The following is an 18,577-nucleotide window of genomic DNA, read 5'->3' on the forward strand; positions in this document are numbered from 1 at the left end:
TTCCTTTTGTTTTCTTTTGCAGCTTGCTGCCTCGTGAGCAAAGCATTCAGAAACGGAGAGGCACCATAAGGAGCACAGCTAAATCAACATAATGAAAGCAGAAAGTGGCTCCTCTGGGAAGAGTATCCAGGTGATAGGCATCTCAACGACTCTATCACGAGCTATATCATTGTTCCAGATGGATGACGTTGAGCTTAAAGCAATTGTTTCCTTGTGATGTGTAAAACACTTAAAGTTTCCAGTGTTATTAGATTAGGTGATTAGATACTTTAATGGTCCCTGTGGGGGAAACTGGCTCTAGATAAGAATTAAACAGAAAGCACTAAAGATAATACTACATGCAATTTGTAAAAACGAGCACCTGAGTGAGTGTCTCACTCATTAGGAAAGGTGTTAATATAAGGAAATAAGGGCTAAGATAAGGGGAAAGAGCTAAAAGGAGCCAAAGTTTAAATCAGTGTATTTTTTATAAAACTGGTCGTGGTGACAAGGCTATGGAGAATTAACGTCCCGCTTTACTGTTTTAATCAATTCTATAATACCTTTTAATCTCTTTCAGTTCATTACTTGTGATTAAAGTCTTGCAATTTTACGGTTTTGTTCACTCCTGTTATTCTACTTTGTTTCCACATAAAGACTCATTTCCAGGAGCACCAGCAAATGAAAACTTTAATAAACCCACTTGTATCAACTGTCTTACACTAAGTGATACACAAGTGTAAGACCCAACACCAGACGCATTTTCTGGAGCTGGAGAAGACCAAATTAGAGTTGATAGAAGAGGCACAACTGGACGTACTGATGTCAGTATCCATGCATCCAGTTCCAGTTGTTAATCAGTTACAGCTACTCTGGCGTTAACGAAATTAACACCAGGTGCACTAGACAGGCAACGATGAAACAATCCCCAAAACGGCTTTACAGATGGAGGCCACTGACATTCCTCCACCCCCATCACCTTTTCTGACTCTAAGTCACAGGGTCAGTGTCACTACTGCTCTAATGAGGCCATATCTGGTCCTTCCATAGGTAGTCCAAATACTCCAGGATGGCACATCAATATGCGCCATTGCCAGAAGGTTTGCTGTGTCTCCCAGCACAGCCTCAAGAGGATGGAGGAGATTCCAGGAAACAGATAGTTATTCTAGGAGAGCTTGACGATGCCATAGAAAGTCCAAAATCCATCAGCAGGACTGGTATCTGCTCCTTTGTGCAGGGAGAGGATGAGCAGTGGAAACACCTACAATAGGACCTCCAGCAGTCCACTGTGTGACTGTCTCTGACCAAACAATCACAAACAGACTTCATGAGGGTGGCCTGAGAACCTGACATCCTCTAGTGGTCTTTGTGCTCAATGCCCGGCTTCATTGGCATTTGTCATAGAATATCAGAATTGGCAGGTCCAGCACTGTTGCCCTGTGCTTTTCACAGATGAGAGCAGGATCAGCCTGAGCACATGTGACCACGTGAAAGGGTCTGGGGAAGCCGTGCAGAACGCTGTGCTGCCTGTAACATCGTTTGGCAAGACCAGTTTGGTGGTGGGTCAGTGGTGGTCTGGGGAGGTGCACCCTTGGAGGGACCTCTACAGGATAAGCAATGGCACCCTGACTTTTATTCCTAACACATTATCAGTCCATATCAGTATAGAGATCCAGTGTGATTTTTCTTATTGAGTATTTTCAAAATGTTTTTTTTTATTTTTGAGCAATGTATATGTATACAAATCTTTTTGCGTCCGTCTTGGCAAAAGTTAGTTATGACTTGCAATTATAGACAGCAGCAGTAAAAAATATTGTCATTGTGAAAGCTGAATACAGATTAAGTTTACAGTTACGGCTGAATGTTTTTACTGTCGTTAGGGACATGAAAACAAGGAACCAAATGCATTATTTCTCCAGAGTAAAACATGAATGTACGGGGATACTTTTACACGGTGAGACTATATATATATATATATACATATATATATACACACACATAGCAGAGCAGCATTAAAAGTAAACAGCATAAAGTGGAGTTGGTTCACTCCTACATGAAGCCATTTCATTGCACTAATGTTGCCATGACACTTTCTCTTCGTGAAAGTATGAATCTCTTTGGTTCATCTTCCTGCTCGCCATCTCCTGCGTCTCTCCAGGTACATGACTAATGAGGCCAGGATTTAAAAAGTCGCAAAGCCTTTGCAGAGATTTACTGTTCTATTCCTTGTTGCTCCCTTTTCTTTCAAACATAAAGGGATTGGTTGTAGAAACCCTGCTACTTCTTACATTCTTCACAGCTGATTCTAGCTGTCCACCGGGCACTGGACAGCGAGGCTTAAAATCCGGCTCTAACTCTATCTCCATGTGAGATACCTCGAAAAAAAAAAGAAGCCAAGACCCTTCTCCTGGTGTTAATTAACTCCTCTGATGGCATTCATGCTGGAGGGGGTTGCTGATTACCACTTTTGCCAACATTTGCCTAGTTAGAATATTTAAAGATTCATAATGTTGAACTTATGCGTGTGGGCATCCGTTCCTCCCCTATTTCACTCTGCTGTGAATTTAGCTCCTGGCAAATATGCGTCCATCAGAGCCATGGCACGGAAATTCTAATGGTGTTGCAGAAAAACAAGCATTCAGAAGGGGACTCATTAGAAGTGCGAAAACAGACTGATGGAGCCAGAAGATGGGAGGAATAAGCAAGGTAAGGTGAATGAGATGGATGGCCTGAGTCACAACGGCACCGAGGGCGATGTTGCCATTTAAACCCCGCTCACATGCACACAGGTAATTCAGCAAGGAATGGTAATGATAAGGAGAGTGGCAACAGTCAACAGCGGGACATGCTATCTTTTCATGTGCCAACTCTTGTAAATCAGCGCAGTTCCAGCAAAAAGGGTGGAAAAAAATGAGAAAAGGAAAAATGGCAGGCAAACTAGCACCACGGCACAGTGCAGAGGATAAGAAAGAGTCAGCTTTAGGATTTAAGGCACAAACATTTAGCTTTATTAGAGTCATAGGTGATCATACTTAGTCTAGAGATCTGAGTGATAAGTTATCAGGTAGCACTAAGCTTCATTAACAAGCTGCATCCATAAACTACAAGAAACACAGAGATATACATGTGACTGATTAGTAAAATAATAGAATTTCACTCACAAAAACTGAAACACAGTGAGACTGGGAATTTTAACACGAGTTTGGGGTCCATAGAGACCAAGTAAAGCGCTATACAAATACAGGCCATTCACCATTTTACCATTTGTGGGGATCAGCTAACTTTTGTTGGCTTAATTTTTCAGCCCCAGAGTTAGAAGTCTGACTGAGACACATCTGGAAACAAACCAGACACTGATGTGGCTGTGTCTTTGGGTGAGGATCTGGACGACCTACAGCAGGAGTAAGTGAAGAACGCTTCAGTGGGTTTGGAGGAACAATTTCACGAGGACAGGAAGACTTTTCCACAAGGAACTAGAGGAGTGGGGCATGTTCTCTTGTAGGCTCTCTGGAGAAGGAGGTTCTGTGTGAACTGTCATCATTATTGCATCTGGAGACCAATATGGTGCTCTACATGGATGTTGGGCTGGAAATACTGTAAGGGAGGAATTTTAGACACAAGAGTCCATGCGTCAGGACTGTGATGCCAAGATGAATAGTGTGTGTGTGTGTGTGTGTGCCTTCCCGAGTGGCTGGATTGCCACTGATGACTGAATCAGATGATCTGTATCCTTGCTCAAACATGATTTGGTTTGAAAGTAATAATCATTTTGTTCATAATTACTCGTTGTATACAAAGTCGGTAGTTTTGACATTGTAATGCTTTAGAAAAAAACCATTCAGCAGCGGTGCTGCTGGGAAAGTGAAGACAAAGTCATTAAAACACAGACGATAAAGTGCTCAAAGCAGCAGATTGTATTTTCACTGTGGCTCAAAGGGAAGACAGTGCTTGTCCAATGAACAGGCTACCACTTGGTTCCAGACTAAAACATATTAGTAAAAAAGGCTAAAGCACAGCAACTTTTGTGAAATCTCTTACTCTTGTTTGAAATCTCGACACGTCCCATAAAACACAAAAGAAACACTAAAAAAGGAAAATATTTCATTCCCAGCTCCATATTTTTAATTCATGGACTTACTGACATAGCTTTGCATGAATGACAGCTGAAAATAAACCTTATATAACTGATACTGGGCCTTGGTGCAGACCTTACTGTAAGGTCACTCTCCTTTCAAAGCAAATATCTTCTGATTGGATTTATTATGGATATTCCCTCTCAGTGACAGATGATGCAAAAGGAGGAAAACTGTTTGAAACAGAGATTATTTGCACAACTCATTATCTAAAACATGCAGAGCATTCACCAGCAAAATACCATATATAATATGACAGCAAAGAAAAGTATAATAGGTCTCCTTTAGTTTAAGTAAAGGAATGACCTGCTGCACAAATATCATAAAGTTTAACAGTGAAATATAAGAAGCAAGGGTTGTTTTATAGTCCTATTCTACTTTATATATTAATGTGCTGGTACTATGCCATTACAATGCCACATATTAATACACACCAGTTAATTAGGTACTGCGAGGACTTGGTTGGACCCCCTTTGCCTCCAGAACTGCCTTAATTCTTCATGGCATGGATTTAATAACGTGCTGGAAAAACATTAGTGTCCAAAGTGTGAAAATATCTCTCACACCATTACACAACCACCATCACGAACCGCTGACATGTGCTGTTTTTGCAGCAGAAAGACTCAACAGACCCACCAATTATTTTCCTGTCTTTTATTTTCCAATTTTTGAGAAAAGTTTTCCAGTTCTCACAGGAGTGGCATTGGTGTGGTCTTCTGCTGCTGTAGCCCATCTGCAAGATTTGACATGTTGTGCATTTGGACATGCTTTTCTGCAAACCGTTGGTGTAACAAAAAGTTATTTGAATTACTCTTGCTTTCCTATCAGCTTGGTCTGGCCATTCAAGGCAGTTTGGTCCAGAGAACTGCTGCTCACTGGATTTTTCCCTCATACCATCACACCACCAGCAGTTTGAACCACTGACACAAAATAGAATGGATGTTTTTATGCTGTCTGCGCCAATTTCTGACACTTCCATCTGAATATCACAGCGGTAATCATGACTTAATAGACCAGGAAACATTTCTCCAATCTCCTATTGTCCAAATTTGATGAGCCCATGTGAACCGTAGCCTCAGTTTCCTGTTCTTAGCTGAAAGGAGTAGCACCCGGTGTGGTCCTCTGCTGGTGAAGCCCATCTCCTTGAAGATCTAGTGTATTGTGCATCACGAGTTCTGATACAATCATTGTAACAAGTGGTTACTTGAGTTACTGTTGCCTTCCTATCCATGACCATTTTCCTTTGATCATCAAGGTACTTGAGACCTGCCAATCACTGGATACTTTCTCTTTTCTGGACTATTCTCTATAAACCCCAGAGATGGCTGTGTGGGGAAATCCCAGTAGATCAGGAGTTTTTGAAATACTCAGGCCAAACCATCTTGATCGTGTCTACAGGACTAAATGTTACTGCCACATGACTAAGTCAACAAATGAAGTTCGCAGTAAATAACAGGCCACCGAGTGCACTGTGTGGGTCACGTAAGTGTTTCTAATAGTTTTTTGACAACAAAATGGGAATAAGATAGATGAGTGTATGGCAGCGAAGCCGAGACCTGTTAGCAGAATGAATCGGTGATGGTGTTGCATTTTCCTAATGAAACTCTGTTCTCCCTTAGAGCCCAGGATTATGTGATAACCAGGAGGGCTGGTGCCGAACGTGATTAAACACAACTTGATTTGACAAGAGAGTAAATGAAAGTATTCAGTTTGGATTCTATTATGCGCTCATTGCAGGGGCAGAAAACGCATTTATTCCCCACAATGAAACCAATTTTGCCTCGCTGGAACCAAGTTTCTCCAGCTAGGATATGTTTTTGGCCTAATTGCTGCCAGTGGCTAAGTCCTATCCATTTGCATCGATCTCCTTTGAAGAGAGATGCAGATGAGCTTAACGAGTGTGCTAATTATACTGGCTCAGTGTGGGGAGCCTGCTGTAACCGCATCTTTGTGTGTGGATATGAGCGTGCACGTGTGTGTGCTTATATTTCAGATTTTATGGTTGTGCATGCCTGCATGTTTTTGTATGTACAATTGTGTGGATACCTGCAGGGGACAAACAACCTGACATTAAGCACAGAGTGACTTAATATCACAGCAGCGTGAATGTGCTTTGATTGCATTGTTTCGAGCGGCATATAGTTGTCGGTTGTACGATCAACTACAGACCGAAAATGGAACTATTTTGTTTAAAACACCCACAACAACAATTATTTTCAGTGCTGATATGAAGATAGAGACAAATATCGTGCACGTTTGTGCGTGTACCTGAGGCTATTTTGATCCAGGGTATGTGCGTGTGTCACTCTGCCAGCCAGTGTAACAGCAACGACTGGTGTTGTCTCCCCTAGCAAACAATAGCCTGGACACACAGACAAAATGTCATTCGACAGGCCCGACTCTTCTCCCTCCCTCTCTCTTCTATCCTTCGCCTCTCTTTCTTTCTCTCTCCCACCATCTTTCCCCTTCGCTAAAAGCTATGTAATGACATGGATGAGCGACAGAGCTGGAGCATGAAAAGCTGTGACACCGGGGCACAATACGCACATTTGTGACTAAACATCTCAAAGACATGAAAGCACCCCAACGGATAGATAATTGGACGTGGTTGTGGCTTCTCAAAGCAAGCTGAAGACAGTGATGGGCTGTAGCCGTCAAAACACATCAAGGTTAATGGAGAATTTCAAAAATCTTTGGTTCTTTTTGAAAATCCGGAGGAAAAAGAGAGAGAGGGAGAGAACACCGCCCAACAGGCAAAGCTTTTGGCACAAGAATGAGGACAAGGACCAGCCGTGCTGTTTTTGATTTCTTCATGTGAGGCTCCATTTGTGTGAAAATGAAGTGTACATGCTTGCTGTCTATGCTGATTGAACACACCGCAAAACACATGTCTGGTTTGTTGAACAGGATTTCAGTTTTACACAGCTATTCTGACAGATAGATTATTCATGTTTTACTGGATAAAACATTTGTTTTTGCTCATGCAGTCCTGCTTCTGGCCTTTTTTCAAGCTTCCTCCCATTTGACTGTATTCTTCAGTTTTGTCCTAATATCTTATTTTTCCTGGTTTTGTCCAGAAATAAATACTTGTAATGTTTTGGAGCTTGGCTTACATCGCTATGAAACTCTGTGAATAGTACTACTACATCTTAGAGAGTAAATAGCAAGCGTTTGCAGACAGGTCAGCATCTTCTAATAGACAATGGCAATCCTTTAGCAACCAAAACAATCACAAGGAAGTTTTTCAACTTGCACCTGCCAACAACTTCCAGTAACCATTGTACACCCAGTTGTAGAATGCACATTTGAACTTTGTGACTGATGGTTACCAGGAAGTCTGGTCATGACTAGGCTCATGGCCTGCGTGAATAGGGATGGGTATTGTTTAGGTTTTATCCGATACCGGTGCCAAACCGGTACTTTTGAAACGGTGCGGTGCTTAAAGAATGGAGAACACAAACTTTGTCCAAAAACCTCTCATGTTTAGCTGGTTTTTTTTTTTTTGTAAAAAGATAACAATGCTAGCCTTTTCTGCAGCTATAGGGCATATATGGTATCATTCTTGGCTGGAAGCAGTACTTAAACAATGGAAAAAACACAAACTTTGTCCAAAAACCTCTCATCCGGCCATGTTGACCCAATGTGGATAGCGAGCGGGTAAATGGTAAAATGGCCTGTATTGGTATAGCGCTTTACACATCCACTGGCGCCACCGGGCCCTCTGACTACCACCAGTAGGAAACGGGTGAAGCGCCTCGCCCAAGGACACAACGACCGAGACTGTCCAAGCCGGGGCTTGAACCGGCAACCCTCCGATTACAAGGCAAACTCCCAACTCTTGAGCCACGACCCACATGGAACTTTATATTTTAATGTTTTCCCATATTACTTTTGCTTTTGCTATGAAAAAAAATCAGAGTGCAAAAGTGAGTAAATTGATAACACTTCCAACAGTGTAACAAAGCAAAGTCTTCATTTCTGAAAGCGTCACTCAGAGTGTAGCTTATATCTTGAAATAATGGCGTCTTTGGGGTCTTGCTGAGGCACTTCCATCTGTCTTGTTACCTGCAGAAGAAAAACAAAGTGGAATCCTTATTTGTTTGTTGATGAGACAGCCTGTTCCCACTTTGTTTGTCTTACTCTTTTGAGAACAAAGATGCATCACCAACAGACGTACCTAACTATACAGCTAACAAGGAAATTGGATTTACAAAACAACCCAAGGCAGTACTTTAAGTTGGAGGGAAAATGAAATTTCTGCTGTATATACAGTTTTTTCTTTCCAAACGAGCTCCATGTAACCCCAGAAAAACTTTGTTAATATAATTCTTATTGTTATCTGTTGTTTGTGTTTTGTTTTACTTGCAAACATCGTCCAAAAGAGTAATGAGACAAACATAAGACTGTCCAGTACCAGTACATATACAGGCATATGTGCATGCTTCAGCTAGTTGGCTAAATGCTCCCATTTGGCTTCCACTATATAAAAAAGCAATTGTTAGACTCATGTTAGCTGGCAATTTAGCAAACTAGCCAATTAACATTTTGAAAAGATGACTTTGGTTCTGATAAAATTAGCAAGTGAGATATAGTTAGCCAATTTAATTGATTTCAGTTTGATTCATACATTGCTACATCAACAGTCACCTGAAGGTGATATTGTAAGGTAAAAGCCTACAGTGCTAAAAAGAAAACCCCAATAATCAGACAGTCTCGTAATGGTAAATGGATGAGTTTTTATGGAGCGCTTTCCTACTCTACTTGAGCATTCAAAGCACTTTATACAAGATGTTTTCTATCTAACATTCACACTCTGACGGATGCATCGCAGAACAACTCAGGGTTCAGTATTTTGCCCAAGAATACTCTGGCATGCAGACTGGAGCAGCATCAAACCACCAGCCTTCAGATTAGTAGATGACCTGCTCTAACTCCTGAGCTACAGCCGCCAAGTACTAATCAAGCCAGACCCTGTTGAGAGTGGGCACGCTCAGGGTGGTATGATTGTCAGCCACAGCACTTGGTGACAGTGGGAAGAAAGAACTGTCTTTTAACAAGCAGAGTCTGAACAAACGTATCTCAAGCAGGGACAGCTACACTATACTGCCAAATGTATTTGCTTATTTTCCTTCACATGCTTATGGTGTTGAGTGACATCCCACTCTTAGTCAACAGGGTTCAAAATGACGTTGGCCCACTCTTTGCAGCTATAACAACGTCGCCTCTTCTGGGAAGGCTTTCCACAAGGTTTAGGAGTATGTTTTGGGGACTTCCTGACCATTCTTCCAGAAGCGCTTTGGTAAGATCAGACACTGGTGGACTAAACGGCCTGCTGCAGTCGCCACTCTAATTCATCCCAAGTGTGTTCTATCAGGTTGAGGTCAGGACTCTGTGCATGCCAATCAAGTTCTTGCACACCAAACTCACTCATCCATGTCTTCACGGACCTGGTGTGCAGTCATGTTGGAAGAGGAAAGGGCCATTCCCAAACTATTCCCACAAAGTTTGGAGCATGGAATTGTCCAAAATGTTTTGGTATGCTGAAGCAATAAGAGTTCTGTAGCGACTGACTCCAAAGAAGTCAGTTGCTACAAATGGTGACCAAATGGTGATCATTTGGTGACCCTGCTCTGTGATTTGGCTGGGTTGTTGTCATTTGCAGTCACGTCCACACCTGTTACACAGGTGACATCCTATAGTTCATTTGCAAACGTTTGTAGAAGTAGGCTGTATCCCATTTCAGGGTCTGCAGCCTTAAAGTACGCAGCCTTAACGGTCCACACGGGCCGCGTACTCAAAGACCGCTAAGGCCGGAAGTGAGAGGCTTGTGAAATGGGACGGTCTAGCCTCCGTCGCGCTGCCCAGGTTGCCTAGCAACCATGACACTAACAGCTGGAAACGTTTCATACAGCTTTGTTTGACAGGAATGAAGGAGAAAATCTTTTGTTCATTTGTTTGTTTGTTTGTACATTAGCTTTGATTTGACAAGTATCTGAGGCTGAGACCACAGGACTGTGAAATCATGATTATTGGGCTTCATTTCTGTACTGAACAGTCATTTAAGATTAGCTAGTAAATAACAATTAGCTAATGTTGTTCATGAGACTAAGGTCATCTCACTTTGGTAATGTAAATATAATATGGCCAATATTAAAGTTATAATTTCAATCATTATTAGTTATTACAGCAGTGAATGAACTCTGTTTCAAATACTGAGCTTCAGTAAAGATTCAAGCTGCATTTATTTATATTATTTATATTTCCTGTCACCTTAAATCTTCACTCAAAGACAGGTTTCTTTGACACTGTATATATAACTGTGTTATATAGATGAGAGACAAATATTGTTCTTTTAATATGTTGGCATTACTAAATTTGTCTCAGTGCTTACTTTAAATATCCATAAAATCATCACATTCTCTGTAAGATTAACGTCAACTATTGAACGGCGTATATTTTAAAGTAAAGGCTTTAAAACCAAGTTAGTACTAACATTGCTAATGTCACATAACTTTGCCGACATGTGGCCAACAGTAATGTTTTAATGTTCTTTGTTATTAAACACTCGCACATAAATAAGTGACATAATATTCAGTACTTACTTTTAAAGGTTTAGTCTTCGGGCGCCCCTCTTCCGCTGTTTTTTTTTACCGGCAAAATTATCCACACCCACCGCTGCGCTATGCATTCTGGGATATGTTGGGCCATGAAGTCTACACCGCCACGTCCTTAAAATTCAGTGAAATAAAGGACGCATTTGAGGGCCGCATTTCGAGCAGCCTTTGAATTGGGACAGCCTTCGTCGTGTCGCTGTGACATAATTGGCCTTAAAATGCGGCCTTTAAGGCTGCAGACCCTGAATTGGGATACAGCCGTAGTCTGCATGCCTAGGTGCTTGATTTTATACACCTTTGGCAATGGAAGTGATTGGAACACCTGAATTCAATGATCTGAATGTGTGAGTGAATACTTTTGGCAATATAGTCTATGTTCTGCAACCATTTGGGGGATGAGGGTAAAAAGAATATAGAAAAGCAGTGCATAGAGGCAAGGAGAAAAGTATTAAACTATGGGAGAGAGTAGGAAAAAGGTAATGACAGCAGAAGTGTTCAGTTAAATTCAAAATTGGATATCACAGGGTGCCAATGAATAGAAGCCAGTATGGGAAAAATGTGATCTCTCTTTCTAGTCCTTTTCTCACTGTAACATTTTGAATCAACTGAAGGCTTTTTAGGGATTTTCACCAACATAGCAACAGTAAAAGCACTCCACTCAAGGCTTCATAATGGGAATTCAAAAACCAGTGTGCTACAGCCATATTTTATAATGTCGTGTGCATGTGTGGGTTGCAAGACGGCCTCCCGGTCTCCATTCTCACTTCATTACTACATTTAAAGAAAGTAATATTCTCCTCCCCTTCCAAGAGCCGCTTGTTTTCCTGGAGGGGAGCTCGATCACAATAAGACAGGCCAGGGGCAAGCAATCTGAAGAGATCAGACGCAAACATGCACACACTTTGACTCAAACACACACTGAGGATTGGCGAGGAGCAAAGCAGTCACTGGAGAGCAGAGAAGAAGACAGGCAGGCAGGCTGAAGTGAGATGGATGTTGGCTCTTGGAGGAACCTCACAGCACACTGCTGCTGGGACTTAGAGATAATTTGCTGCTTGTCTGTGAAAACAAGATGTAAAGCCACAATTTATTGTTGTCCTTGCTATCCCATCTGCCGTGGGCCAGAATGAAAATGACCTGTGTTTGCAGGGTAAGCACAACATTCCTCTGCATACAACCCTATATGCAGGCAGCGCTAGAAATCATGCCAAAAGACAAAAAAGACGGGAAAAAGTTCACAGGCAGATGATGGTGACAGACTTAGATTAAAACCCACAGAGGACACACACAAACACACCCACACTGGGTTCAGTTCACAGTTGATGATGAATGCTTGCGACTCATAAAGCTTATTTTTAATTAGCGACATGGTCATTAAAATGTGTTAATTGTATGCATTGTGTTAATGCTGTGTCAAAGTCAGCTAAGGACGAGGCTCGACGAAAAGTGTGGTTTAGCGACTCCAGTAATGCAGTGTGACCCTGTGTAATTTCAGAATGGTAATTGGACAAAGTCCCCCTGCCCGTCCGTGTGCACAGACACACACCCACACGCGCTACCTATCCACAAATTTTGGCAGATGAGAAAGCAATACAGCTCCCCCTTTTGGCAGGATCTACCAGGATCAGTGCATCTTCATCAAAGACATGGCATCAACCTTGGTCTCCAACTCCTCTGCTGGCAAGAAAATACATCAAACATTAGGAATAGCTCACTAAAGACAACTTCACCGCTTCTTCCCAAAGTTGCAGTGACAGACAAATTGAAAAGTGGCACACACTAATGTGCCCTCCGCCTCCCCGAGCCCATCATTCAGTGGAATGTGTTGTTTCGGTGATGCTGAGGAAAATGGCAAAATAAGCCACTATCTTAAAATCAATTATTCATAAAATCCTGAACAATACTAAAATTTTTATTGAATAATAAAACAGAGGTGATGACTTAAACAAATCGGGGCAAAACATAAACTGAATCTGATTCTGCATTCCACTTTAACAAGGGAGGTCGGTCAGGTCAACTTCAAGCTTCAGTTAATGCATCAATATATTACAAGCAGTATGTGATTCCCTGCACTTAAATTCACATGCAATACCTAAAGGCGCTGAAACGACTGCTCAAATGCCATGTCAGTGTCAGATCAGCTTGGTAGAGTAATGAAATTTGCCCAGTGGCTTGAAACTGTAGCACGGCAGCGGCCATTTTGGTTCAAGTCCACAAACTGATAACAGACGTGCCTGGAAGCCCAGAGCCCTGGAACGAACGCCCCCACTGCTGCTTTCAAGGACTCAGATGCTGGAATTCAGAGAACAAATTGCTGATTAAATAAACACACATCAGCATATCAGAGACTTAACTCCGAAGTCACGTGTCATATTAGTTGGAATAACTGCAGGTTCGCACAATATATTTTCCGTTTTAGACTACTTATCTTGCATGTATGTTATAGTTATTTTAGAACACAAATCTGTTTCAACACACTTTTCCGTTTACATGTAGCTGCAACACTGTGGTTACACTACATCATAATGCAATTAAAAAACATTTCTTCTCTTAATGTCTGATCGTTTGTTGTTTGCCCCATGAGCGGGAAACCCACAGTCCGTCATTTAACTACGTATGTCCGCAATCACGTAGTTGAGAAGGCTGAACGTACATAATGACAGTGAACGCAGCACCGCCGTCACTTCTTCCGCCCGCGTGACACCTGCAGTTACAGTCCAAACATGAGCGCTTCTGCTGTGGTTCGGAGGTTAGCAGCTCTGTCAGGAGCCTCGGCAGTGGGAGCTGGGGCTTACGGGGCTCACGGTATGCAACTGTCCTATTGTCTGTAGCTCTCGCTCAGCTGAACAGTCGTGAAAGGCTGTCATGTTGAGGTTTACGGCGCCAGCCTTGATATCAAAACACGCAGATTTAAAGTTTGCGTACTCACCACACGCCCGAGTAACTGTAAAGCAACAACACATACATGCTGCTAATGTTAAACATGCTAACGATTAATTCGGCTTTCAGTAAGCCGTCGAAGCTTCACGTTGTTTTTGTAAAAATAACCAGTGTCGTAATCAAGGTGACCCGCCTCCAGGGTGGAAGAAGGCTTTTTGTGGGTCAGCCACTGTCCACGGTAGGGATAGCTGAGTGATTGGATAACTTTTAAAATGTGATAAGAGAGTGGTTGGTCTCACCACCGTATCACAACACGAGTATTAAGGAACATGACTTGAGGGTGTGGGTTACTGATTAACCAAATAAAGTGTGGTCTGTTGTGTCTGTGATCATGATATTCATGGTGTGATAATAAGTAACAGTTGTGTTTTTCTTGTTTTAGGTTTCAAGAACAGCGATCCTGATGACTACCGAATAGTGGTATGTTCATAATACTGCTACTTATGTTTTTTTTGAGCATTTTGTGTGCCTAATATCAGTTTTCATTCATTCGTGTTAGCAGAGGTAAAGGTCAGAGCATATGGATTCAAGACTGATTTAATTTGGGATGCACTAAAACGGTGGATAAATATGGCTTCATGGTGACTTTGTCATTGATGTAGGCACGTGAAGTGACATCTGAAATACCTCTTACCGAGCTTAGGTTGTTGTGGAGGGGGCTGCTGGGGCCTGTCTTAGCTGAACAACTATTCTAGAACCAGATAAAAGTGTCTTTGGAAAGTGGAAGAAAGCTGGAGTACCTCAAAATACCCGTAAAGGCACTATACACAAAAAGTAGTCAGTAGTAACAAATTCAAATAAGAAAGAAAGATGGGTTAAAAAAATGCAGCATCTACTGTTGGCCAAATTTGTATTTTAAGCATCAGTGTATCTGCCCAATTGGTGCAACTCCAGTTATAGTTTAGTGGACTGTATGAGTGTTATTTGTTTTACTCTCAGAAAACTAAAAGATGTCTGTGAAACATTTTCACACTGTGCTGTTAATCTGGAGGAAACTTCTGTAATGCAAAAAGACAGGAAATTGATTTTTTTTTAAATGATGAGATACTTTCCTGGCCAAACTTGGGCTGATTGATGAGAATGGTGTAAATGGTGCTTGATAGCGGCTCACTAAATATCCACTTCTAAACTTAATAATAAAAGGCCTTTCCAGAAAATGTTTGATTCACTGAACTTGATGAGTGGCTGGGAAAGGCAGAGTTTTTTCTGAAAGCTCTGTGTGTGTGTGTGTGCCTCTTCAGCTTTTTGAAACCGCCAACAAGTACCATTTCTACCACAGCCTGGCCTTGCTGGGTGCTGCCCACTGTGGGAAACCTGCTGTGGTAAGTACAGAAGCCTAAGACCCTCACTCTTGGCTGGATGCACTTAGCTCAATCCTTTAAAGTGGATATAGTGCCACAGTCGTATTTGCTGTTACCTGTCCATCCTCACTCAGAGATATTATGTTACAGAGACTGCTGTTTTATTACATTATAAATGATAAAAGTGACAGCATAAGTATAAATTTGTTGTGGATTGACGGTGAAAGAACACATTATCCCAACAAATGGAACCAGGAAAGAAAAAATGGTAGCCAAAGAATCTCCTCACTTAAATGTCACCACCCCATCATCTGTACTTTTAAGCATTCATGCATGTCCCTCTGCGTCTCATGTCTGATAATGTTGTTATTATGAGTTGACAATAAATTGGTAAAAACTGTGGAGTTATTAATTTGGATTAAATAAAATCTATGAACCAGCTTTGGAGTCAGTCCGATACAGTGAGTTTTTATTGTTTACACCTGTTTAAGGTGTCCATCTATAAAGTTACTAAACCTGCTCACTCGAGTTGTGTTGTGTGTCAAAATGGGCATAAATATTAAGCTAATGAGATAAAATGACTCATTAATCATAAGTAATGATACTCAATAACATGCGTTATTCTGCTGATAAGATACTTTAATGTGTGTAATGTGATAGTAAGCTAATAAGCCACATTAGCTAACTGAATGATGGGCTAATAAATTATGTTAGGAAATGACGTACTGTAGTAGGCTAATGTTTGCTAATAATATGAATCAATAGGATAATAAGGTACATTGTTGAATTTAATGGTAGGCTATTGAGATAAATTAGCAAACTTACAGTCAAGCTAACAAGATGTGCTGGCTAATCCGGTCGTAAAGTCTGACGTCACTAGCCGTGTCTGGGCCTAAACTCCGCTGCAGGTCCATATATCAAACGATCACTATGGCATTACTGAGAGTTGAAAAACTGTCTAAAGTCTTTCATCTTTAATAAAATGATCAGCGTTCTGCTCTACCAGGTGTAACAATTGAGTTTAACATCCAGGCATCCATGAAAACGGAATTTATGACATTTAACGGAGTTAGAAGTTAGCAGGGAGTTAGCTCGCTAGCTTCTATCTAAATAGCATGTCCTGACTGCGGGGTTTTGGAAACAAATTAAAACGTACAGCTCTGTTATCACTTCCAATATAAATGAAGACAGAAAACTAAACAGCAGTGATGTTTGTAGGGTTACTGAAGTTGGGCTAGCTGGTATATAATGATGTGCTACGTGACCGCTAGCGACACAGCTATGTTAGCATAATATAAACAAGCTAACTTTTTTTCCACTCGATAAAAGTTAACGTGAGTGTTATCGGTGGTCAGGAACAAATGTAATCGCATGGCAGGATGCTGTAAAAGGACCAAACTTCAGCCAGGAGAACAACTGAGATAATCCATCCACAATACGAGGTTAGTCATTCATATACTGCTGCATGGGCTGGGCTGTAGTTGCATCCTGATCTTAAATAAATGATTAGCGGTAATAAAAGCCGAGCGAGGTCAACAGTGATCACTGACTGTTTTAGGAGCTTTTTGAGATTAAATAGAAGAAAATACAAAACATTAAACATGTTAACAACACAAAAGCCATATTAAAGCAGACTACTTTAGGCCCGGAAGTAGGATTCGTCACGTCATCACTTAACGACCGGATATGTTTTCTTATGATAAGAAGCATGCTAATATTATAAATTAGCTGATGTAACATAAACTATTAAATTATGTTAGCCAATAGCATGTTTGTGGGATAATAGCATGCACTGGCTAACTGAATAGTGGGCTAATAATAGCATACTCTATTATACTAATAAGATAATTAGCTATATTAGCTAACAATGCAAGGCTAATAAGATGCATCAATTTTTAAGTAAGCTGATATTATTTAATTATATTATAGGATGATATTATAATATAAGTATAATTTAAGAAGGCTGACTCTAAATAATGGTTTGCTTTTAATGCTTTTAACTTTTCTTGCAAAACAAACAAACAAAAAACTCCTTTTTGCTGGTCCCTGTGGGGTAACATCTCAAGCAAGGGCGAGTCTCAAGCAAGAGAGGTTGGAGAGTACATGGCAGCCCTACTACAATGTGTTTGCAAACTTACAGATTTAAACTGACTGAGACCAAAATGTTTCTTTTTCACAGGCTGGTAGCCTTCTGATTGCGGGCATGGGGATGTTCTGTGGCTCTTTATACCACCAGGCTCTGACAGGGGACCCCGGACTGCGCAAAGCGGCTCCCGTGGGGGGCGTAGCTATGATTGTTGGATGGCTGGCCATGATTCTCTGAACTGTGACAGCTTACATCTTCTCCAGAGAGCCACACTGTGACACTAAACTGTCAGACTGCTAATAAATGAACTGGAGAACTTGTAAGAGTTGGCTGAGGGCTAGTGCTGAGTTATAATGTCACCCATCCAACCACCGCCTGCCCTGGGTTGTGGATGTCAGCAGGAGATAAGGTCACCGCAGGATGATCACTTTTCTGCCACTGCTGTCTGTTTGTGGCTGCTGCCCTTTGACTATAATGTTAAACTGGATAAGAAATTTAACACAAAATGAATGGAATGAACTGTATCATCCAATTTGTTATGGAACATTTTAACTTTTGGTGATTTGAGTTAAAATGCATCAATAAGACAGTGTTTGTTGTGAAAATAAAGAATCCCTCATGATAGATTAACAACGAAACCGTTTCCTAAACTCTGAAATCCTTTTTTCCACAAGGATTGTTTATTTACCTTTAAACAGTCATTTACCAGCATGAATAAATCTCAACAATGAATATTCAATCTGCTGTATACCAAAGGTCCGTGTCAAGTCTTTGCTTTTTTCCATTTCTCACAGACATCACTTTCAGATACTGATCATCTGCTGTAGATGGGTTTTTAGGTTATCTTCTTCCTCTTTTCTCCTCCGCTTGTTCAGTTTTGTCTTTTTTTAAGGACACACTGCACACCATGCTGAGATTTGTCAAGTTTGCAGCTAATATCTCTTTGGGAATTCCCTTTTGGTGCAAAAATAAAGTTTTATGCCTGTCTTGTTATCCTTGAGATTTTTCATGGATTTAACTATACGAATGGGAACAAATTGTTATTTTGGAGAGAAAATCTGAGAAAAAGCAGCCACATGTCCACTTAAAAACTTAAGCAAACTTTCTGAAAGCCTGGAGAACTACTGCTCAACAAAGTCGTACAAAATTACAGCGAAGTCTGGCTGCTTGGAAGCAAAATATAAAGAAATGAGGCAAGACTGTAAGATGTGACATTACCCTCTGATTTCTGTAAACCCATTTTGAAGACTCAAGTGTTTCAGTCTTCACTGTCTTGGTATCTTGAACTCAAACAAGCTTTCAGAAGTGTTTTCATTTGACTGCATAGTCAAATATTGTTTTGTTGAAAGACGATAAGCAAGTGTTGACACACAGAACTTTATGCTAGAACACTAGGTCAAAGTTTTTAGTATTACTTTTTTTTAACCTCCCAATGTTTGTGTAATAGTAAATAGCATTCAGTTGCATACTTACATTGTGTGCTAAAAAGAACTAATGCGTGTTAATATCTGGTCTTTAAGTGAT

General features: G+C 41.0%; 1 protein-coding gene across 1 annotated transcript; it reads left to right on the forward strand.

Annotated features, from left to right (window-relative positions):
- Positions 1-13,398: 13,398 nt before the first annotated feature.
- Positions 13,399-18,046, forward strand: tmem256 (transmembrane protein 256). The gene is made up of 4 exons (XM_085451641.1): positions 13,399-13,531; positions 14,049-14,086; positions 14,908-14,988; positions 17,147-18,046. Exons 1-4 carry the CDS (start codon positions 13,450-13,452, stop codon positions 17,288-17,290), a joined length of 345 nt encoding a protein of 114 aa, XP_085307767.1. The 5' UTR covers positions 13,399-13,449; the 3' UTR covers positions 17,291-18,046.
- Positions 18,047-18,577: the final 531 nt, after the last annotated feature.

This window comes from Copadichromis virginalis, linkage group LG3, assembly GCF_057382275.1.
Source record: "Copadichromis virginalis isolate Kocher_CV1m ecotype Utaka linkage group LG3, C_Virginalis_male_GT1.1, whole genome shotgun sequence".
Classification (NCBI taxonomy): domain Eukaryota; kingdom Metazoa; phylum Chordata; class Actinopteri; order Cichliformes; family Cichlidae; genus Copadichromis; species Copadichromis virginalis.